The sequence below is a fragment of the Rhinopithecus bieti genome, unplaced genomic scaffold (genome assembly GCF_001698545.2).
Source record: "Rhinopithecus bieti isolate Rb0 unplaced genomic scaffold, ASM169854v2 scaffold_20175, whole genome shotgun sequence".
Lineage (NCBI taxonomy): Eukaryota > Metazoa > Chordata > Mammalia > Primates > Cercopithecidae > Rhinopithecus > Rhinopithecus bieti.
Genome location: NW_016809984.1, coordinates 2,016,715 through 2,041,752, shown reverse-complemented (window position 1 = coordinate 2,041,752; position 25,038 = coordinate 2,016,715). Strand labels below are relative to the sequence as shown.

Genomic DNA, 25,038 nt, shown 5'->3' with positions numbered 1-25,038 from the left:
GTGCTCACATTTCCTCATTGCTATCTTCTAATATGTCCTAATATTCTTCTTACTGGGAATCTATTTGTTCGATGGTCGTCTGTGACATTCCAGAGAGGCCTGGACTGAGAGTGAACAACACCAAGAGTCTGTCATGTTTACAGGCATCTCCAGTCTAAACTCGCAAATGTACAGGCCCAAGAACTGTCTGCTGCACTCCGGGCTGCCAAATACACCCACAACATAGGTTGGTAGGGTCCAAAATGCTCTCTGGACAGTTCCAACAAAAGATTCAGAATAGAATTCAAATTTTCTAATTTTTTAAAATAAATCTCATATATATATAGACCTTCTGGGTGGAGGGAGATATCCGGCACAGGATTAAAGGAAAAGTTAGTAGCCAGCGTCTGGAACATCTACATACAAATTGTGTCCACATTCACCTGGGAAGCATAGGTGTCCGCGGAGAAGAGTCCAGGGACTGCGGCAAGTTGAGGCAGTTGTGTGATCCAATGCCTTAATCTCCGTCCTGTGCTGGACTGTGTTAAGTCAACTTTGCCAAGGCAAGAGCCTGCCTTTCTCAGAATGCCATTTCTTTTACCATTCAGGGTTACAGATGGTCAAGGTACATTTGGTAAAAGTTGGAAGACAGATGAAAAGCAGTCACTATTATTATACTTGGCACATCATTGTGGTCAGACAGTGAGAGTCTGTGACCGGCGGATACAGAGGCATCCAACAGACCTAGAAAGTCCTGTTCCTTCTGCGCCCTGTATCCAGTTCATCTTCCCAAGTGCTGGCCAACAGCAGCCAGGCTGCCCCCAGTGTTTGCAAGTAAACCTGCAGGGGTGGGCCCCATACAGTGGGTACAGTTTCCCCAGAAGAAGGTTTTCTTGGACTTTTCTTGTGCTCCCGGCTCAAGGTCCCACTGCATGGCCTGGCATACTCTGATCCTCTCATGTTCCTGCCACTCCAGCCTGTCCTGCCCAGACCTCCAGAAGCCCTGGCTACTGACTACCTCCTTCACCTTCTGACTTCTCTCCTCCAGACCTTCTTTTCCTCAGCTCCTCCCACATATGCATAACATCTAATTCTGATCATAAATCTGTTATACTCTCAAACTTGTAGTAGCCCTGTTTTATTGATGCAAACCTAATGGAGATTTTCTTACCAGAAGTGATTTCAAGGAACAACCTTTAAGGATGGAATTCTAGAGGTAGATCTCTGATCTGTCTCGATTTGTTGTGGGGAAAGACCCTGAAGGAGAGCCCAGAGACCTGCAGGAAGTCTGGTGCTGCAACCACAAGAGGAAGCCTTGAGCCAGGTGTGGATGCCAGGATCAATTTCCCCATCAATTTCCAAGACTGACCTGAGCCCAGCAATCAAAGGGATGGGATTTGTTGTACTTAATGCTAGATCTCTGCCAGGTTAAAGTAGATGTAGCGTGTTCCTACTATTGGTTCATCCACCCACTCATCATTCACTTAACCTCTCATTCACTCATCCATCCTCTGAAATTTGTCTCCCCACATGCGAGGCACCAATGTTGGTAAATGCAGCAGGCACAGCCTCAGCTCCCATGGGCTTAAAAATTAGGTGGAGTAAAAAAATAACCAGATAAGTATCTGAGAAAGCCCAACTGCGCTAAAGGTTACTAACAGACGCATGAATCTGTGAGAGCTTCTGAGAGGAAAGTTGATCTCAGCTGGGAGGGGAGGGAGTGCTTCCCACAAGAGGGTCTGATCATGCTGAGATCTGGGGGACAGCTAGGAGCTGGCCACTGCAGAAAGGAAGCCTCCAGCCCAGCACAGAGGAAATGGGCTTTGAAGTCTCTGTGATAGGAATGAAGGAGGCACAGGAGAGGCTGCCCTCATGGCTGCAGTAGAGAGCGGCAGGGAGGTGGGGGGAGGAGAGACCCAGCAAGGCCTTGGAGGGTCACTGCCCAGATGGGAAAGGTGGGCCACAGGAGAGACCACGTGAGGGTGGGGACTGGGGAAACCCTAGAGAGAGGAAGCAATAAGGTCACCAGAGAGAGACGGGAGTCTAGATGGATCTGAAATACACATCCTGTTTTAGCCTGGGGACCTCGGACTCAGGATAGAAAAGTAGGAGCTGGGGAAGCCCTCGCCCCACCCCAAAAGGAGAGCTCTGAGAAAAGAACAGATAGAGCAACAAAGGAGACATCTGAAGACCTGGGAGCAGTCCAGGCCTGGCTGAGACTGCCTACAGAGGCACCTGGCACAGAGCGAGGCTCATACTGTCTGGGCCACTTGGGGTCACTTGGGGTTCCAAGGACCCTGGTGTAGAGAACTCTGCCCAGGGCATCGCTGAGTCTTGGGTGAGGAAGGAGGGCAGAGCCTGCCTGGCTTTATGTGCAGATAGGAGGCAGCCTTGTAGCGCTGTGAGTAACTGCTGGCACAGAAGTACACAGATGTCTGTGAGGGAGCAGCCGACTCCAGCCTGAGTGGGAAATCCTCTGTGTTTGATCTAGAGACGCTGTAGCCATTGGAAACTTCTCCTTTGTCAGTGATACCAGCACCAACTGAGTAATGAATCAGCCTCAGCCCCATGCCTGGGTCTTGTCGATACCAGTACATGTAGTCATGGTTCATATCCTGGGCACACTGCAGTATCATGCTCTGTCCTGTTTTCAGGACCTGGAATTTTGGGGTCTGAGTGACACCAGCATTCACTGGACCTGCGGAGAAGGAGAACAAAGCTGATGCTGCAGCCCCAGTGGGAAGGCGCTGAGCCTTGAAATCCATACAAGGGTCCCTGCCCAGGACCCACCTGCCCACAGGAGACAAAAGGCTGCACAGCACAGGATGCCGATGCTCATGGCAGATGCTGCATGACGGAGGGGTCTTCTGGGTCTGTGTGTTGATGAAAGGGGAACAGGACTCTCAAGGGAGTCATTCTGAGACCTCATTCTCCTTGCCTGGGCCCCAGGGAGGGAGAGGCCAGGAGAGGCCACACCTCTTCCCCAGATGGTCAAATCCAAAATAAATGCACCAGTGAACAGCTGAGAATGAGAAGAACACATATGTCTGAATTGAAATAAGTCTAAAAGATTTTCATGACCTTTTGTAAACAGTTTGTAATTCAATGTAAATTTTATTTCTTCAATGATATAATTAATATTCTAGTGTTAGTTATCTACATAGTGCTGTAGTCTAGAGTCTTAGGGAAACTCCTTATGTCTTCCTGGTGTTTTTGATTCCTGTGTTCCAAATACTCCTTCAAGTATCCTTTTCTAATTTGCTTAATTGACCATAATCCTGTTTAAAATCCTTTGTCTATATTGGTTTTCTCTGTTACCAAGTTTCCAAATCCCAGGAGCAGGCTCATCAACATTGGAGGAGTTGTTTTGCTCTGTTTCTTGTCAATTCACTGACAGATGGGACTCCTGAGAAACACAGCTGAGCACCTTCAGCCACACCCAGGACTCTTGCTTTCCATGCCTGGGGTGAGATCCCAGCAGGCAGAACCATCTCACGCTGCTGACTACCTTCTATGTGTGGACAATGGTGGCCACCCAGCACTGCCCATGACCTATGGACACAAAGGTGGTCTTATGCATGAGGGACTCAGGGAGAGAGGGCAGACTTTAGGGTAAGGAAGAGTGCTCTGTTTTAATTTGAGTTGTCATGTTTCATAGGGGGTATCCCTTTGTGCGGGATTCCTGCCATTAATTTAGTAATAAATAAAAAGGAGCTCAAATAACGTATCTTGGTGCACAGAGTCCCACACTTATTAGGACACCACAGTCAGGATAACATTGTCGTGTTCTTCAAATTCTTACCAATTTTTGAACAAAGGGGATGCTAATAAGTTGTATGGCTGGTTCTGAGTACATAATTGTGTTTCATATTCTGCTCACCTCCCCATGTGCTGTTTTCCTTTTTAGCACAAGCACATGACCAGGGTCTGGGTCACTCAGTATCAGTGGGACTTTGGATCCCATCAATGGGACTGTGTTCTGTGAAGAACACAGAAGTTAAAGTCACAGCAAAGGACCACCTGGTACTATTTACCTGCAAGCTGGGGTCCAACAAACCAATGAGTGGATGCCGCATATGTGATCAGTATTTCTCTGGTCCAGAAAACAGAGAGACACACAACAAAAGAGCCTCGTGCCCAGGCAGTGCCAGAACAGAAAGGGGAATTTTCTAGCTCAAGACTCATGTTTTATGGGTTGGACACTTGGGGTCAAGGAAGAGAGAACTCTTCTCTCAATGTGACATTATCTGTCAATGGAGTCACCATTGCACATGATGCGCTTGGTCCCAGTGTACTCTATGTGCTCAGGAAGCAGAGCTAAATCACAGCTAAATATTGTCTGATGGAAACTCAAAATAATGTTCTCGGAGATTGTTAGTTTTTGTCAGAATATCATTATAAAATAATTTAAGTGAATGAGTGTATGAGAAAAAATAATGAAAATGAATGAACAAATTATGTGGAAACAGCCTCTTCCAGCTGGGAAGATTTTTGATGTCATTTCATCACTTTGTCTATCTCCAGGCAGGATTATCCCTAACATGGATCAGGTATCTCTCAGGGTTCTGGAAGCGTTTGAAACCCTTCTAAAGCCATAAAAATCTTTTCTTCTAATTTTTTAAATTTTACTTTAAGTTTTGGAATACATGTGCAGAATGTGCAGGTTTGTTACATAGGTAAACATGTGCTACTGTGGTTTGCTGCACCCATCAACCCGTCATCTAGGCTTTAAGCTTCGCAGGCATTAGTTATTCCCCTTAATGCTCTCCCTCCCCTCACCCTCTACCCTCCGACAGGCTCCAGTGTGTTTTGTTCCCCTCCCTGTGTCCATGTGTTCTCTTTGTTCAACTCCCACTAAGTGAAAACATGCGGTGTTTGGTTTTCTCTTCCTGTGTTAGTTTGCTGAGGATAATGGCTTCTTGCTTCATCCATGTCCCTGCAAAGGACATGATCTCATTCCTTTTATGACTGCATAGTATCACGCATTTTCTTTTTCTTTTTTTTTTTTTCTTTTTTGAGCGGATGGGAGTCTCGCCTCTGTCGCCCGTGGCTCGGCAGCTGCAGTGGCCGCGATCTTCAGCTCACCTGCAAGCTCCGCCTCCCAGGTTTACGCCATTCTGCCGTGCCTTAGCCTCCGCAGTAGCTGAGACTAGCAGGCGCCCGCCACTCGCCGCTATTTTTTTGTATTTTTTAGTAGAGATGGGTTTCACGCGTTTTAGCGCGAGGATGTGTCTCGAGCTCTCCTGACTCGTGATGCCGCCGGCGTCTTCGCCTCCAAACGTGCTGCGATTACACGCCCTTGAGCCACTGCCGCGCGCCGGCCTTGTCACATTTTCTTTATCCATTCTATCAATGATGGGCATAGCCATAAATATCTTTAGGAGCACCTCCCTCTCTTGAATATTTACCTGTGTACTAAAGAGGAAGTGTTTTAACAGTTAGAGGTTGTAAATTTCCATTAAAAGTATACCTGAGCAAAACTATTTTCTAGTGATAAATATCACTGGTTGTCAGGGATAGAGGGAGGCATTGCACAGAGGAATGAGAAAACTCTCTGCATGATGGAAATATTCGACATCTTAATAGGGATGGGGATTAGAAGGGTCTATACACATATGTTGCTCCAAAATCATTGATCTGTTCATTTAAAATGTGTAATGTTTATATAATCTATATATTAATAAAATTGATTTTTAAATATCTGAGGAGACATGTATGCTACATTCTTTAGTTAATTTCATGTAAAGAATCATCAGGCATATATATTTCCACTTCTGTGACTTCTAAGTTCTCAGCTTAAGATTTCTAGGCAGAATGTGTCTGAATCTGCCTTTGTGCATGGCGAGAGTGCAAGAGGCTGTCTGAGATTAACAAAGGGAATCAAGATATTTAGATTCCTATTATAGGCTAGATATTTTATGATACTAAATTATGTATACGGCCTTATAGATGGACTGTATTAGTCTCATTTTATAGATTAACAAAACAAAAAGCAAACTGAACCTAACCTGTCAAGAGCTGGCCTCAGGTAGCGATGTGGTGCTGTTAGAGTGGGAGTCAGGGCTGGGTGCCATGGTGTCTTTTCAGAGTTCTTTCCCCACACTGTCTCCAGGATAAATTCACCTCCGTCTATGATGTTCTTGGAGCTAGCAGGTCTGAAAGGGATGTAGAGAGCAAACACTCTGATTTTGAAAGTTAGGCATCGCTCTTTATGAAAATGCCTTATAGCACAGAGCTATAAACACAGGGATTAGAGACTGACAGGTCAGAGCTGGACCCCCAGTACTGTATCCTAATAGCCATTTAATGTGATCATGTTATTTAACCTCTGGGTCAATTCCCTCCTCTCTGTAAAATGAGAATAGCATTTGTGTCTTAAGGCTTTTTCTGACAGTTGAATTTCTAATTAACTGAAATTTTGCAAATGAAGGACTTCTATTTTGTGCATAGTAAAATGACAATAAAGGATGGAATTATGATTTTTTCCTGAGTCTTCTCCATGCAGCGTAATTGAACCATAAAGGTGCATTGATGCACTCAGAGCCTGCACCTCTGCAAATGACCCTGCCACTCATATGATGCATGGTTTTATAGAAACACTCAAATACTGTGCATTTATTACCACAGACCTTAAATGTGTTATATACACACAAGGAAATAACATCAAAAAAGAAGAAAATCTAGCCATATGTGGCAATGTGGATAAACTTGGAGGACATTATGGTAAGTGAGTAAGCCAGACACAGAAAGACAAATACTGCATGACTCTTTTTTTTTGAGATGGAGTCTCTCCCTGTTGCCCAGGCTGGAGTGCAATGGTGCAATCTCAGCTCACCTCCTGGGTTCAAATGATTCTCCTGCCTCAGCCTCCTGAGTAGCTGGGATTACAGGGGCCTACCACTATGCCCGGCTAATTTTTGTATTTTTAGTAGAGTCGGGGTTTCACCATGTTGGCCAGGCTGGTCTCCAACTCCTGACCTCACGTGATGTGCCCACCTCAGCCTCCCAAAGTGCTGGGATTGCAGGCGTGAGCCACCATGCCTTTTTCTACTTTTATGAGGCAACCTAAATAGTCAAAAACTCATGGAAGTAAAAACTAAAACATTGGTTTCCATGGGCTAGGGATTGGTGGAAATGGGGAGTTGCTGTCAACAGGTACAAAATTCCCAGTTAAGCAGGGTGAGGAAGTTCTAGAGATCTACTGTACAGCCTTGTTTCTGTGGACTATGACACTCTGCTGTATACTTAAAAGCCTGTTAAGAGGATAGATCTCATACTAAATGTCCTCACTAAAATTTTTTTTAAAAGGTAGTAAAAGGAGGTAGCTAACTAAAGAGAAAGATTTTAAAAGAGGACATTTGTATAATTCAGAAACATTAAAGTACTTTGAATTAGCAAAATAATTTAATAAACAAATTTCAAAATAATTCAGTAACTACATTTCAATATTAATTGCCTTAATACTGTCAAAGGCAAGAAATGTGCTTTTTTAAAAAATTGTTTTATCTGTTTTTCTAAATTTTATTTTTTGTTTCATTTTAAATTTATGTGGCACAATCCTTTGTACAAAGTGGGGGGCTTAAAATGTTTGTGAAATCAATAAATTAACTAATGAATAATAATGATTTGTGTCTTTTCCCTCATAATAAATTACATCAGGTAGAGGAAAACTACACTTTCCTTTAAAAACATCCCATTCCCTTTGCTGTGCACTGATAAAACTCTCTCCTCACATAGCCTTCATTAAAGAGATCAACTGGCCTCATTCACAGCACAGCTATGGTGCAGACAATTGCACCTCTCTTTTTTTGTCACAATGAAGGATGAATGAATATGGTTAGCCTGGAAATTATATGTTCCTTGGACTTTTCAGCAAAGAGACTATAATGATCATATATAATGCCTGACTTTCTCTTCCTGCTAATGGGGACCTGGAAAGGGAAGGCCATGTGAGAAGACAAATCTGCAGAGTGGGGACAGTGGATAGAGGTGTTGGAGGAACAGACTTCAGCCAGTTATGTTCTTTTCAATTAACTATTTATTGATACGTACGTATTAGATGTACATATTTTTTAAGTAGATGTGATCACTGATACATTAATATAATCAAATCATGGTCATTGGAATAGGCATCACTTTAAATATTTGTCTTTTCTTTACCTTAGGAACATTTGAATTATTCTCTTCTAGCTATTTTGAAATGCACAATTGGTTGATGTTAACTACAGTCACCTCACTACTGATCTATCCAATGCTATGTCTGGTTTCTTCCATCTAAGGGTATATGAGACCCAGGAAAGCTGTTTCGGTCAAAAGTATGCACAGTTAGATAACACTTATTTTGCATGATTTCTGTCAGAATCAAAACAGATCTCACAAAGAAGCAGCAGAGGTAACTTGGGAAAGGCCTGCTGGATCACCAGATCCTGAGTCCCTCTGGCTGCCAACATCCCTTTCGTGGTCTTTTTCTGAGTGGAGGCAGGAATGTTTTGGCATTTCCATAGGAAACTTGCCTTTCTATTTACTTCCTCTGCAGGCCATCCTTTGCCCACTGTACCCTTAGGCGGGTCCCTGGCTCTGCTACCCCATGTATCGTTCCTGCCCTGAAGGGTCCCAAAACTAAAGGTGGAGCAGGTGGAGCACAGTGTCCACATGTCCATGTCACACCTTACTCTGCCCACCGCTGTCCCTGCCCTGACACTGATTCCCAACCCCTGACGCCCCAGCCCCTTCACCGTCCACTGGCCAGACAGACACAGAGACACTCTCCTGTTGGTACAAATGGAGGCCTTTCACACCCCTACCCTTCCCTGGACAGTGAGAGGTCTGTGTTTAACTCAGAGCCCACTCTGAACTCAAATGGCCTCCACCTGATGCTAGCAGGCAGCCAGGCATTCTCTTCAGCCTTCCTCTTCTGGGTCACCTGCCCACCCCTCCCCAGGGTTCCCAGCAGCATTGCAGAGACACAGCGCCTCCAAGTGGCTATAGATCCATAGTCTCAGAGATTCACACCTTATGACCTTATGAGCTCTAAATTGTCCAAATCAGTAACAGAGACCCTGCATCCCGCTCCTGCAATCCCCACCTTCTCACATACACCCTCTCTAAGCTTTCCCAGATAAGCCAATTTAGGGTTAATCTTTAAATCCTCCCTTAGCCAGTGGAGACAAAAGGGTGCATTAACCATTTGGATTGCAAAATTAATAGTTGTTATGTCATTGCAATTTGTATGATAAGGTGGAAGAGAAGAGCCTAAATAAGACAAGGCATAGAATTAAACAGTGTGAAGATACCCAGCAGAATGATCTTGGAAAAATACTTCATATCTCCTTTTGATTTATAAGACACGTGTGTCTTCACATTTTGTATTTAGAGTCATTATTACCAAATATAGTGCATTTAATAAAAGGGACTTCCAGTTTTTACATATTTGATTCTAAATTTATAAAAAGTTTTGAAATAAACAACCCTATTGGCTATAACTTAGGCAGATGGAGTGGTCTGACGTTTCCCATCACTAGCCAGAAGTGCCTACGAGCTCCCCCAGTGACCCAGTGTTTCTTAGTAATGCAATCCAAAGATAAACTATTTTCATGTGGATGAATCTGCAGGGGAAAATGCGCACACATACACACTCACACACAGACACAACACACTCACAAATACACTCTCACACACACACACATACACACACGGTATCTTCTTATTGCAAGGATGATAAGATTCTCTCACTGAGCACAGCAAATTTTTCTCTCAGCGTTTTAGGTTGGTTTCTGGGATGCACCCCTGATAATGTCTCCAGACTCACAAAGATGTGGTTTTGGAAAAGCATGGTTGTGGTGAGGAATTTCTTTTACTGGATCATGGGACTGGATAAATATTATTATTACATAAATTTCTTTGTTCCAAATGGACATTTGTGAATTCCAGCTTTAGATATAGTTATGGTACTGGATAGTACTGCTCATTAATCCTGATTGGGAAAACACATTTGCTTGGAATATTGCAGAAATTGTACGGAAAATTGAGATGAGCCATAATGACTCTCTGTTATATTTCAGGTAAAAGGAGCCCCTTTTGAAGGGAAAACAGTAATAGATAATATTTCAGAGCTCTGTATAAATGGACATTAATTTATTCATTTCACAAACATCAAGTAGTATCAATTATATACCTGAATTTTCCTCTGAATGTAAAGGAGAGAGAATGATATACTACAGTACCAGGGAATGTCAGGGTAAGAAGCAAAGAGGAAGGGAGATGTGAGTCAGTCCTTGATAGATGAGCAGTGTCTGGCCCTGTTTGGGGAGAATACAGTTTGTCCCAGGCTGTGGAAATAGCACAAATACACGGGATGTTAAAGCCTGTAAAAGCTCTAGAGCCTGTGCTTTCCTAACCTGCTGTATTTTCTGCACAGCCACACTTCCCTTTCTCTATGCAGGTGAACTTTAGAAGACATGGGCCCTGGGAAAGTGGGGTGAGCCGGGTCAGGGGCTCTGGAAGTTTCAAACGCCTCCATTCCTTGTACCATCTGTCAGTATTTAAATTTTTACCCCCATTCTTGGCAAATGCTAATTTTTTTAAAGTGATGTTTTTAAAGTAATCATATATTTTGTCATTTTTGTAACACACAGCACTGCCAATCAGGCATGAGATGAGCCTGTAAGTTAATTTCATAATTTCACAGAACTTTACTATTATTTCATCTCAGCAAAGACATGAGTCAATTTCCTTATCCTGTATAGCTTGGGTCATGTGCATAATTTCCTTTCATTTTCAAAAAATATTAAAAAGAAATTGAGGACCTCGATATTATCTTTGAAAACCTTAGGTTAGGGACTGCTACACTAGCCGGTTCTCACCTCCTGACCTCTTTGTCTCTCTTTCCATCTATGATCCCTTGATTCCCCTGGAGCTGTTCTGTCCAAAGATTCTAAAGATAAATTGAAATTACCAGATGATTTTATTATTTCTTACACGGTCTATCTGTAGTCCATCCCAGAACAGCCAGCTCTGAACAATTTTGTTTTGCATTTGTCTCTTCAAATCTATTTATTGATTCACTGATTCAAAACATGTGATTTTTAATACCTTCCTTGTCAGATATACAACGTCAGGATTAATGGATAAAATGTCCAATAAAGTCCCAACCTGCAGAAAGCTCAAAGCTGAGAAAGATATGCATTTATTTAGTAGATATTTACTATAATCATGGAAGCAACTCTTAAAAATACTGTAGGTTAAAAAACTCTTCAAAAGTGAAGTCAAGAAAGTGAGGAGCCAAACCGATGTAAAAATGGTCTGTGTGGTGAGTAGTCATTAAGAATGATGACAAGATTAGTAGCAGACAGAAGGATAGAATGAGAAGAGAGTTCTGAAGGGAAAGAAGCAAGTGCAGCAAAGAAGGGTCCTGTTCTCACGGCATGTGTGATAAAGGAGTGGGCTTCAAATGCAGCTAAGAAGGGTCCTGTTCTCACGGCATGTGTGTAAAGGAGCTGGGCTTCAAAGGAGGAAGGAAAATGATCTGGAAGCAGCAGAGAGAAGCCTGAAGAGCAAGGAAGACACCAAAACAATATATAAACACAGAGTAGGTCTCCCGATGTACATTAAAGAATACCCTAAATTTCATTCTGCATCATTCTGATCTTGAAAGTCTTGGTCTTTGAATAACAAAAATAGGACAGTGACAAGTGAAACCTGGGCCTCTATGGAAGAACTCGGGTAAACCCAAATTGTCTTGGGCAGGCAAAATACAGGCACATTTTGCAGCAGTTGCCAATGATACACTGATAGGGGTTGAAAAATAATCAGTATGCAAATACTACTAGAGAAGAAAGACATTATAACTCTTCATAATAAATTGCAAGTGCTGTGTAGAAATGTGTGGCATAAACCAGAAAAAAAAAGAAAATATAGATTTGGCCGTTCAGGACACAGCATCAGGGAGGAAAGAGGGCACAGTAAGACTGGCCAGGCCTGTATATGTTTTTTAACTTTATTTATTTATTTTTTGTGTGCGATTCGGGGTTTTACTCTATTGCAATGATCATGGCTCACTCCAGTCTCGAACTTCAGGGCTCAAGCAATCCTCTCAACTCAGCCTCCTGAGTAGCTAAGGCTGCCATAACAGGCTAATTTTTAGTATATATATATTTTTAGAGACAAAATTTCACTGTTTCCCAGCCTAGTCTTGAACTCCTCACCTCAAGCAATCCTCCTGCCTCAGCCTCCCAAAGTGCTGAGATTATAGGCATGAGCCACCACACCCGGCCCTGTGTGCTTTTAGACACCCTGTGTATATTCATATTGATAGTTCCAGAACAGGCAGTGGAGGAGATCTCATCAGTGTCCTGTGAGTGCACACAGACCTTTAGCTAGCACCTGGCTTGCCTTATGCAAGATAGAAACAAATGGATCCCTGTAGGCCAAGAGGGGTAGCTTACTTCTAATGTATTAAACTGCCCGTATTATCCACATTGAAAATCTCTTTAAGTGTAATGTAAAAATCCATATATAAATGTTAAATTGAAATTAGTATTATAAAGGGATGTCCACAATCATAGAAAAGAACTTTCATTTACAATAAAGAGCACTTGTAGGGGAAATTTCTGTTCATGGCTTAGAGTGAGAAGAGAGTGAAGTGGGCAGAGTAGTTCACAAGACAAAGCCATTCTCAGGGGCTCCCACTGTTTGGATGGGGGTGGCAAATATAGGAAGGCAGGGAAACCTACGGTGTGGGTAATTAAGGTTTATCCTACCTGTGCATGAGTTCTGACTCCAAACACAATTTGTGAGAAATTTGCAAAATGCGTTTTCTATATTATCTCCTACACAAGATTTTGTATGTTGATATTGTATCATCTTCTGTCTTTGCCATGCTCCAAACCCACTTAATTATTCTTGTGGGGAGGGTGCCACAGGAAAGACTGCTCAGGGTTGCTGGGCGCTGTGGGGAAAAGAGGAAGCAGCAGAATTTCTGCACAGGGAGGGGGAGATTCCGCAGTGCTATGGCTAAGCGACTTGCACAGACACACACAGCCGAGTCCCCCTGCTCTGTGGGCTGGATCTTCCGAGTAGAGAATGATCCATCAGGCCTCTCAGCTGAGAATCGATCCATGGGCATACCTGCGTCATTTATAATAAATCGGCTCCAGAAGTAACTCAGCAATTCCAGTCCCTGCACGAAGGTCTGTCTATACCAGAAAAGGAGATTGTGGCCTAAAATTGGTTCACATCTCAGAGTCACTGCCTGTCCCATTTCTGTCACCTCATGCTTGGGTGACTGGATAATGCCAGCATCTGTACATGCTATAAAAGAAGGCAAAATTAGGAAACAGAATAAGGAAAACACAGGAAGTCATCTATACAGAGGCCCAGCATGAAGATGATAAATATATGAGGACTCTCTCGCTACCAGGATACAAAGGGACACACAGAGGGTCCAGGAGTCCATGGCAGAGTGAGAGCAGATGTGGCACATTCCAGACCAGGGCCCTTATGAACATGAGCCAAAAAAGGATACTTTGGGACATTTTACCCCCACAAGATGCATCTGTCAGTGACATCACTGAATGAGCCACCACCCCCAACTTGAAAGCTCTTTTAAGTGGAGGCTACATTTTTGGGAGATGAATCAGGCAGGACTGAAGTCAACTACAATTGATCTGAGATACAGATGCACATTTGCAGAGGGTCCCTGTAGATTTGCTTTGATGTCGTCAATTCATAGCACCTTCTCCATAACATGCCTTACCTAGGAGCCTGCCAACTATATCCATCTGCACCTCAAACTCCAAGTATTTAAAGATGAACTCATTGCCTTATTGCAAGCCAGCTTCTCCGCAAACTCTCCTGTATCTCTCACTGGTGGCTCTGTGCTCCTAGTTCTTCAAATGCGCTTAAATGAGTTAGAAGTTAGCATCTGAGTTACCCAGGAAGAGCAAGCATGTCAACTGCATTGTTAAAGATACGGGAGGTGGATCGGTGTCCTGAAAGCTCATTAGATTTCAAAGCTCTTCTTTGCAGTGAAGGGCCTCTCTGAGTTTATTGATCCTTGAACTCTATTGAATTTGCAAAGCCCAGAGCACAGAATCTCTCACATTCTCTATCTACACAATAAATCAGAAATAATATAGTCTTTTTCACAAAGATTTGGAAATTAAATGCTCCAGAGTTGATTTACATCTTATTCTTACCTCTAGCAAAGCTCAGCATTTCTTAATCTCTACACCCAGCCTTTTTATTATAAAAGAATCTTGCATCTCACTAACTGACTTCCTCTCAGGGTATAGAGTGTACACAGCTGAGAGAACCTCTGCACTGTGGATTGGTCAACTAGGTTATTTGCTAACGAAGAAGGAGCAGTTTAAGGTCACGTTTTCGCTGTTGGCACAGAGGCATACCGCTGAGTCCCCTGCAACCCAGGGCACTTGCCAATCCTAAGGAGCAAATAGTTGACAGATGAGCTTGTGTGACCTGAGGTGTCTGTTTCCTTGTGGGCTCCATCCCTTTGTTGTGTGTGTTAGATCCAGAATGTAAAACAGTGGTCATCAATCAGTTTTCAAGGTAACCAACATGTTTTCCTCCCTGTTACCAGGTGCCTAGGTTTGGTAGGCAGAACGATGGCCCTTCAACCATGCCCAGGCCTAATCCCTGGAACCTATGAATGTGTTGAATTACCTGATAAAGGGGAATTAAAGTTCCACGTGAAGTGAGGTTGCCAATCAGCTGACCTTAATATAGAGGCCCAATGTAATCACAAAGGTCCTAAAATATGGAAGAGGGGGGATGAAGAGTGAGCGTCAGAATGATGCAGAGTGAGCAAAGGCTCAGCTAGTCCTTGTTGACTTTTGAAGATTGAATGGGGTCATGAGCCAAGGAACACTGGTCACCTCTAGAAGCTGAAAAGGAGAGAAAACAGTTCTCCCTGAGTGCCTCAGGAAGGAATGCAGCCCTGCCAACACCTGGATTTTAGCCCAGTAACATCCATTTTGGACTTCTGACCTCCAGAACTGTAAGGTAATACTTGCATGGTAGTAAGCCACCAAGTTAGTGGTAGTTCGTTACAGCAGCAATAGAAATTGAGTACCTCGTAGCAGCCATGGGACTCATGGGAGAGAGAGACAGAAGCCGGATGCAAAACACTGGTAGAGTCAGATACGCGATCACATGGAAAAACCTGAAATCAAGCCAGGCGAAACAAACCAACAAACAAAACTTTTATATGCCCAGACCCCACCTTCTTCCAGGGACACAGAGGCATCTGGAGTAACAGACTTAGAACTAGATTGGGGCATTTTCCTGCTCAGAGCAAAAGTTCTTGGGGGAGAAAATTCTGTCCTACTCCACCCTAAGCCTTGCTAATAAGTGTGTATGCTGCTGGTAGCATCATTGTGATTGAAGCTCCCTGAGGACAGGCTCCCTCTGACATGGTCCAGGATAGCGCCTCCAATTCTACCTGCTCTTCCCTCTACATTCAACAGAACAGGTAGGGCTGACCTCGGTTGGCTTGGGGCCAAGTTCTACAAGGCTCCTGTGACACAAAAACTGCTTCTCTGCTTTCCCCAGCCCAGAACACGGGTGCTGCACCACCCCAGCTCCTTGTTCCTCCACGTCTTCAGTGAGCTCAGAGGTATATCCACTTGCAAGCACACCTACCACTCAGAGCCCCACTCAAATCTCAATTTAGAGCAAAACCCATCTCCGCATCAATAGAGGCAAAAGGGTTGGTCTCTAATCCCTTTATCCTCAGCCTTCATTGCAGACACCTCCAACCCAGCTCGCTGAATCTAGGTCCACCTCCAGGGTTTTCATTAAGGATCCTCCAGGGAGGAATCCCATCCCCTCCCCCATAGATTCCGGTTGACAATGAAACCACAGTGCCTCCTAGTGGTCAGTATGCAGGAACAGCACAAATGTGCTCTTTGTCAAGACTTGGAGGACTTGCACTTCCCTTGATTGAGCCGTGGGGAAACGAGATATCATAATTTATTGGTGTTGGAGGGTCATAAAACGATGTTATGACCTAAGATGAAATCTCCTGAGAGATGGACATTACAGTCTGACAGATGGAGACATAATATCAGTTTTAATATCCATAACAACCTGGCTCAGATGGAAGAGCAAAAAGACCGGACAACACTGTCATTAATCAGAATTTAACCCATTCTCTCTCCCCTCCAAATTACAGGCCATCCCTGTAAAGAAAAGAATGTTCCCCACTGATCTCAGAGCATTTTGAAAAAGCACCAAAAAATCTGACTTTGTTCTCAGTAGCCAGGATGAAAGGCAGATGATGAAGAGAGATGAATCTTAGATAAAGAGGGGACAAAATAAAATAACTTATTTCCTTTCCTATAGGGAAGATTTGGCAAGCAATAGAAAGAATAAAACTAGACCATTACTTTAGGAAAGTTCCCCGAAATGGAAAATGTGGAGCAAAGCATTTTCCCAGAAGACTAGGTTTAAGTAGGAAAAGATGATATAAGTAGACTCCCTCTATTTCTGATCCCTGCCCCTCAGGTGTGCTCCAAAAACACGGCACAAATGGGTCACAACAATGCAGAAATGAAGTGTAAACCACAAATAAAATTCTAAGGGCCCCCAATCATCTGAATGGACTTCCTACCCAGCCAGGGATCTTTTAAAATTTAACCTGAGAGACAACCAATTATCAACCAGAAAAATTTTAAATCTACCTTTAAGCTGGAACCTCTCCCCACTCCTGCCTCCAGTTGTCTGCCTTTCTGGCCAAAACCAATGTATCTCGTAACTGTGTTTGATTGAAGTCTCAAGTTTCATGTCTCCCTAAAATGTAGAAAACCAAGCTGCACCCTGACCACCTTGGGCACTGTTCTCACTACCTCCTGAGGGCTGTTTCACAGGCCATGGTCACTCATATTTGGCTCAGAACAAATGTCTTCAAATATTTTACATAGTTTGACTCTTCATCAACAGAAATTAATTCCATGTTCACTTTGTGCTCTCTGATCAAGTCTAAATATTCACTCTCTATTCTCATCTTGTCACATGACCCAATGAAGCATCAAAGATTATGTAATAAATAACATAAAAATACTCAAATGATAAAGTCTCAAAACCAAGTGAGGGTCCCAACTTGATTCTAAATCCACTTCAAGTTTTTTAAAAGTCTTTCCTTAAAATTAAAGTTTCTGTATAACATCTCTATGCTATTTAAGTCAAATATCAAACAAATCACAGACTAAGAATCTGACATTAAAATTCAAAGAAAATCAAAACCTCAAATAAAATGTTTTGACTTTAATCTGTATAATTACAGAAGAGGGAACTCAGATTAATGCTTTTGTTATTATTTATGTACTTAGGTAAAACAACCACACTAACAAACTGCAACTAATTCGTATCCTAAAGATACAATGAGGAATAACTGGGCCAGAATCTTGGAGAAGGCAGGAGCCTGGGGAGTGAGCACAGCAGTCACTGCCGTTAGGGGCATTTGCTGATCCCAGCTCAGCACTTAGGAAGCTGACTCACAGGCCAGGGGGTTAAAGGCAAAGACCAGAACTTACTTAATGTGACCATTGAGGGACTTGAATAGAATCAATGAACTAGAAGGAAGCCTGTCCTCCAGGTGCTCCAGCACACCTCAAGCCTTGAATTCTGTTTCAGGGAGTCCTGGATTGTTTATGCATCCATGCCCTTTACAAAGCACAATAAAATTATCTCTGGAGAAAGATATATCCATCCTAGCCCAGAAATTATTTCTACAACCATAGTGTCTGGCACGATGTCAAAAATAATCAGGTTTATAAGGAAAAATACAAACAAATGACTGAGAAGCAGTACACACACAAAAATGTCCACAAAGACCACAGAGGTGAAAATAAGCAGGCAGACTGAAATAACTGAGTGGCCTATGCTCAACAAAATAAAAGATACACTCAAAAAATGTTATGAGGGAATGACTAACCGTAAAAGATGACCTCATAGATTAGAAAAAGAACCAAATGAAAATTCTGGCATGGAAGTGGAGGATGGTCATGGTCAGCCACCACCGGGCTGAGGTGTTGTTAGCTAAGTAAATTGCAGAGAAGGAAGGGAGATGTGCAGTGAGTTCATGGCCATCAGTTAGGACCTGCAGTCAGGTGGATGGAAAGGGAAGTCAGGAGGGGCTGAGGGACAGTGACAGTCCTTCAGAAGATTCCCAGGAAACTGCATTTCCAAACATTCTAACCAATACTTCCGAATGATTTCTAGTACAGGAGAGTCTGGGCAGAAGCTAGGGTGGAGACTACAGTTGGACACACACAGTGCATTAACAGAGGGGGCAACTGTACCAGGGGCAGTTCATTGCTTCTGAAGTTCTTTCAGGAATATCTAATGCACTTATGTATCAGTCTGTTTTCATGCTGCTGATAAAGACATATCCAAGACTGTGAAGAAAAATATGTTTAATTGGACTTACAGTTCCACATGGCTGGGGAGGCCTCAGAATCATGGCTGGAAGCAAAAGGCACTTCTTACATGGTGGCGACAAGAGAAAATGAGGAAGAAGCAAATGTGGAAACCCCCGATAAACCCATGAGATCTCATGAGACTTGTTCACTGTGATGAGAATACTATGGGAAAGACCAGCCCCCATGATTCAATTACATCCCCTGGTCTCTCCCACAACACATGGGAATTCTGGAAGATACAATTCAAGTTGAGATTCGTGTGGGGACACAGTCAAACCATATCAACTAAGGAGCTATTTTAATATATGAGGACAGACAAGTGGAAGTGTCCTCATCTGTCTCTGAACTAGCTGACCCAGCCCTATATAATGTTGGGATATGTTTGTTACACGGAAGAGTTAGAGAGCTCTGGAGTAGCAGAGTTCATTTTGAGCTAATATTTTGGACTTGTTGCCCGGATATCCATTTGTGTGCATTTCTTGGAAATTTAAAGGGCGCTGAATGAAATAGTTGAAATCATCAACATCATCATCATTAATCCTACTCATATTAACATATTTCCCCAAAAACAGGGGAAAAAGATTTCCAAACACATAGTACCTGTTGAGATTTGGTTGCATAACACATCCAATGAGAGGTCTAGAGGAGGCCCCAGAGTCAGGGTATCACCAAGGATAAGATTCAAATCATTCATATGCCGACAACCGCAGAGGGAGAGCCTGCTGTTTGTCACTCACATACAATCATTATCTGTATTATTAAAATGTGTCACACATGTTTATTGACTACATGTTTTTATTTTTCAAATTTCTGTATTTTTTAATTGATATAAAATATTGTTTCACTTTTAAAATAGAACAGCTGTTAGTACCCCAGAAGACTAAGTGTGTGATAGATAAGTCACTTTCAGTTTTGGTTTCTTGAACTCTCACCGAGAGGTGTTTCAAATTCCTTAGACATATTTTCAAATAACAAATGCAGTCTTCATGTTTTAAGAAATAGTTTATTTCCAGCCAGGTGCAATGGCTCATGCTTGTAATTCCAGCACTTTGGGACACCAAGAAGAGCGAATCACTTGAGGTCAGGAGTTTGAAATCAGCCTGGCCAACATAGGAAAATCCCGCCTCTACTAAAAATACAAAAATTAGCTGGGCATGGTGGCACATGTCTGTCATCCCAGCTATTGGGGAGGCTGAGGCAGGACAATCACTTGAACCCAGGAGGCAGAGGCTGCAGTGAGCCCAGATCGCACTGCTGCACTCCAGCCTGGGCAATGGAGCAAGACTCCATCTCAAAACAAAAGAAAAGAACAGAAAAGAAAAGTTTACTTCATCCCACTATATGAATCCTAGCTATATCTGAAAACTCACTTCTTCCCTGGGAGGATGAGGAATAAGGAAAGGCTGCTGTGAGCCGATAGAGAGGAGAGAGCCCTGCAGTTTTGTGCACAAAAGGGAAGTATCTCTGCAATGCTGTGGCTAAGCTGCTGGCACAGAGATACACGGCAGAGTCCCCAAGCTTTGCAGGCTGGATCTTGAGAGTGGAGTTTACTCCTTTGAGCCTCTCTGCAGAAAATCAATCCTTAGGCAACTGTGAATCATCTACCACATCGTTATTCTGAAATTGAACCAGAAGCTCTGGGCCCTGACCCAGGATCTGCCGGTACCAGTAAAGGGTAGCATGGCCAGATACAGGATTGCACCAAAAAGTCACAGCCTGGCTTTTCTCTATAACCTTGTATCTGGGGGACTGGGCAACTCCAGCTTCTCTGAGTTCTGTGAAGGAAAAAGACAGAATTTGAAAATAGAAGGAAATGATTGAAATAATCACTGAGAGACCCGATGTGATCATGGTGTTCCTAGGACTCACCTGCTCCCAGGAGACAGAGGGCCGCCCAGCAGAGGAGCCTGGTGCCCATGGCAGGGTCAGGGCAGGATGGGAGCTTTGCCCAATCAGGGTCACTGTGAGCAGGAGCAGAGGAGGAGGGACGTCCCTGTCCTCTCATGGCAGTTCCCACAGTGACATCATTGCCTCCACAAATGCCTACCTTCTTAGAAACCAATTATTATAAACTAAAACAGAGCACGAAGTTGCTTTACCATATTCACAGACTGTGTAAGTTCGGCCAAGAGTCCTCACTCACATCTCTATGGCTTCGGGATTGGATCTCCTACTCCATCTCTAGGCCCATCCTCTGCTGGATGTTTCGAGTTGAAGGCAACTCGAAACAGAGATATCAGTTAGTGACCTTTTTGTCTTACCAGCAATTATCCTTCTCTTTGGGCATTTCTCTTTCACTAGGTTCTCTATCTTCCAGGTCCTATGCACTTAGAAGCTGGGGTAATTGACACGAGTTTATCCTAGAAGCTTGTTGAACTAGCTGACACGCTGTAAGCTAAAGGGATAAAATAATACCCTGGGCACAAAGTTGGAAGCGTTCATTTTTAGTGAAGGCCAATGAGCAGTTTCCTCTTTGCTGTTATCATTTATGACGCATTGTGTACCAAGCCTTCATCATGGTTCTGCTCGTAGTTTTTGGTCACCAATGTAATGAAAGTAAGTTCTCATTTTTTTATCGAAGATGGGTGGGGAATTCTCTTACCCCTGAAAATATCAGTATATATTGTAAGAAATGCAAAATCAAATAGACTTGCTGAAATCTAAAAATAACCTTATAGCTACACCTCTAGTGTAAATTACAGTTGAACAGTAGTGGTATTATCTATTTTTTGTTTCTAATGGAGCAACATTAGTCACAAATGCATTAGTCACAAATGCAATTTTATTCCTTGCCTGCGTAATAAGAAATAAAAGGAGTTAGGGCACGGCACTCCTTAGAGTTGGCATAAGACAATAACACAAGGAGATGCATGTCCAGAGAGGTGGGAACGAAGATATATGTGTTCAGTGAGGTGCGCCCAGAGATATTCCAACAAACTGGTAAAACCTAGGGGACACATGTCAAGGTTATCAGGTGAATACCTGTGGGTATAGAATTACCAGAGCCATTCACTTCTGTCATAAATCCTTTATTACTGAGGCCAAAAGCTGCTGGTTTGAGTCCAACTCATGTAGGCACCAGGCAATAATTGCATGATGGAAAATTTATTCACATTAAGGGGCCATTACTTTCTCCATCTTTGTGACCAGGGTTATAGTTCCAGGTGACAACAGCATTCGGGGGATGGAGGCTGGTAGCTGGAAACAGGACTTATCTGTCTATCAAACCTATCAGTCACAGGACCCACATGTGATGTGCTTGCATATGAGGCATGCCAAGTCCAGGGAGGACATTCCTCATTGTTCCCAGGCCTCATCTGCTTCCTGGACAGTGCAACTGAGAAATTCGTGACAGAATTATTGTCAAGGCAGGAACCGGTCATTGTGCTGCTCAGGGAAGAAAAGGCCAGAGCCCTGGGAAATCTGGTTTTTGTTAAGAATATCTGTAGTGTTACTACCTGCAATTTGGAATAGCCTGTTTGGCATAAACTAGAATTGTCCACTCTCCTATATTTCCCTTACGTCATCAGCCAAACTGTAGAATACCAGAATCTCTTGACACAGAGGAAACAGTCCTGTACATTTGCTAAAAGGCCTCTTGACATGTATTACTAGCTAAGTTTTGCACTGGCCTCAGAGATACCAAGCTGCTTTGTCCTCAGACTGCAAATTCTCTTGTCTTCTTTTGGGACTTTCTTAAAAATCATAGCCTGTTTCCTATTAAAAAAAAAAGTACACTCTAGACTAAAAGATACGTTATTTTATATATTTATTTTATGGTAATGACATAATATTTCAAAGATATTGAAAATGAATATAAGAAATATCCAACAACATTATCATTCTGAAATAACACCAACATTTTATTTTGGTCTGCTAATATTTTTCTTCAATTTTTTTTAAACTGAGCATCTACGGAAAAGGTGAGAGAATAATGAAACAAACAGAATATTAAAATGTATGTCTGTGTGCCGATTGTACATTTTGTGACTTTTACTTTATCTCTCTATACATATATTGCCCTCAATTTCAGAAGCGTTTTATCCTTAATAATAAAATGGGTCTGCTAAAAAATTGGCATTATCTTATATAACCACAAATGTCACTATTACACTCAAAACATTAGCATTCATATAACATTGTCATCTAGTACATGCTTCACACTGAAATTTCTCCGTTTGTCTCAACATGTCCCTTGGTTTTGATTCACTTTTCCTCTAGAACAAAATCAAAGATCATGTACTTCACGAGGTTATCGGTTCTCCTTAGTTACTTTTAAATTATACATCTCTTCCATCCACTTGTTATATTTTCTGTTTTTCATGATTATAAGTTTTCAAAGTGTCCAGGTCAGCTTAGTTGTAAAATGACCCACAACAAGAATTTCTATACTATTAGAGGCTAATTACTTGGCAAATATATACCATAGATGATGTGTATTTCTTTTGCATCTGGTCAATCACAAGAATGTGGAATGTCATTTTTATGCTGTTTTGTCAATGCATATTTGAGGTAACTGACACCAGATCTCTTCATTTTTAATATGTCTTTTACCTTCTATAACTGAGTAGTAATCCATGGAGTGATGCATTGGAAAAATGTACATATCTTGTTCCAGTCCCAAAAGCATATATAGAACATGGTCAAAAATTCCTTAAATCTGGATAAAGTCAGCAACATCCAGGTATGGAAAGCTCAGAGGTTGCCAATTAAATTCAACCCAAAAGGAGTTCCCTAAGTCACAACATGTATTAGCTCATTTTCACGCTGCTGATAAAGACATACCAGAGACTGAGAAGAAAAAGAGACTTAATGGACTTATAGTTCCACATGGCTGGGGAATCCTCACAATCACGGCAGAAGACAAGGAGGGGCAAGTCATGTCTTACTTGGACAGCAACAGGAAAAGAGAGCTTGTGCAGGGAAACCCCCATTTGCAAACCATCAGCTCTAAATGAGACTCATTTAGTATCACCAGACAGCAGGAAAGACCCGCCCCCATAATTCAATCACCTCCCACAGGATTCCTCCCACAACACATGGGAATTGTGGGAGTTACAATTTAAGATGAGATTTGGGTTGGGACACAGTCAAACCATATCACAGTGTAATCAAATTATCAAACATCAAAGACAAAGAATACTGAAAGTAGCAAGCAATAAGAAACATCACATTCAAGGGCTCCCCAATACAACCTTCAGCAGACTTCTCAGTAGAAACCCAACAGGGCAGGAGAGAGTAGAGTCGTACAATTCAAAGTGATGAAGTTAAAAAAAAAAAAAAAAAAAAAACTGGTAGTTCTGGCATCTACTGATGGTCTTTGTCTATAATTATGTTGATAGTTACATTGACTCTCCATTTAGATATATCAATTAGCGTTATTTGGTAATGAAAAGATGCTCACCTAAAAATTCTTATTATTATAGCCCCATAGATTTTTAAAACTTTGATTTCTGCCAAAAGATGTTCTAGCACTTTCCCTGCCCCAGTTATGAAAGAAATCACTTATGCTTTGTTCCTTTCAGGAGGAATAACATTTAGAAATAGAATACTGTGCCTATTGCTATTGGGAACACAAACAAAGAACAAATAAAGCAATTAGTCAATTTACTTTGTATTGTTTCTTAGACCCTTCCTTAGAGAGAGAAGTACTGCACTAAAAACACGACCAACTACAAACCTCCCGAATGAAGTTCAAACTCAATTTCTTTTAGCATTGTCACAGTACGCCAACACAATTCTAAAGTCAAGAGAGACCCCAAAAAAACCAATCAGACAAAAAAAGTACCTCCAAAGAAGGTGTGCAAATTGCTCATAGGCATAAGAAAAGACACTTAACATTTTTAGTCATTAGAGAAATGCAAATCACTACCACAATGAGATATCATCCACACTGACTAGGATGGTTATACAAAATAGTAATAATCATCATAATAACATCTTTGAAAAGAAAAACAAGAAATAAGTACTGGCAATTCTATGAAGAAACTTGACATTACTGGTAGGAATCTAAAATTGTGCAGCTGCAACAAAAACCCACTTTGGTAGTTACTTAAAAGGAGAAGCACAGAATTACCAAATGACCCAGAAGTTTCATTCCTAGGCATAGACCAAAAGAATTGAAAACAGGGAATCAAACAGATATTTTCAGGGCAATATTCATCGCACCATTATTCCCAATAGCTACAAAGTGGAAACAACCCAAATGTTAATCAATCAATGAATGGATAAACAAATGTGGTATATATATACAACAAGATATTACTGAGAAATGAAAAAAATGAAGTTCTGATAAATCTACAATATGAATGCACCTTGAAAGCATTGTGCTAAGTGAAAGAAACAAGACATAAAAGGAAAAGTAGTGTATGATTCCACATAAATCATCTGCAATAGGCAAATTCATTCAGAAAGAAATTAGATTAGAGGTTAGCAGAAAGACGGGGAATGCAGAGTTATTCTTTAGTGGGTATTGAGTTTCTGTTTGAGGCAATGAAAAAAAAATTGGAAGCAGATAATGGTGACAGTTCCGCAACATAGTGAATGAACTTAAAGCTGCTGAACTGCACAATTTAAAACTAAAGTGACAAAATTGTATGTTACACATGTTTCCCCACCCACC

General features: G+C 42.1%; 2 gene segments (V, D, J or C); both read right to left on the bottom strand.

The window, feature by feature from the left end:
• Nucleotides 1–2,255: 2,255 nt before the first annotated feature.
• On the bottom strand, nt 2,256–2,940 carry LOC108541488 (T-cell receptor beta chain V region C5-like). The segment is given in 2 exon segments: nt 2,256–2,677; nt 2,770–2,940. Coding segments are annotated over 2 exon segments (561 nt in total).
• Nucleotides 2,941–19,891: 16,951 nt separating this feature from the next.
• Nucleotides 19,892–20,421, bottom strand: LOC108541487 (T-cell receptor beta chain V region CTL-L17-like). The segment is given in 2 exon segments: nt 19,892–20,191; nt 20,286–20,421. Coding segments are annotated over 2 exon segments (336 nt in total).
• Nucleotides 20,422–25,038: the final 4,617 nt, after the last annotated feature.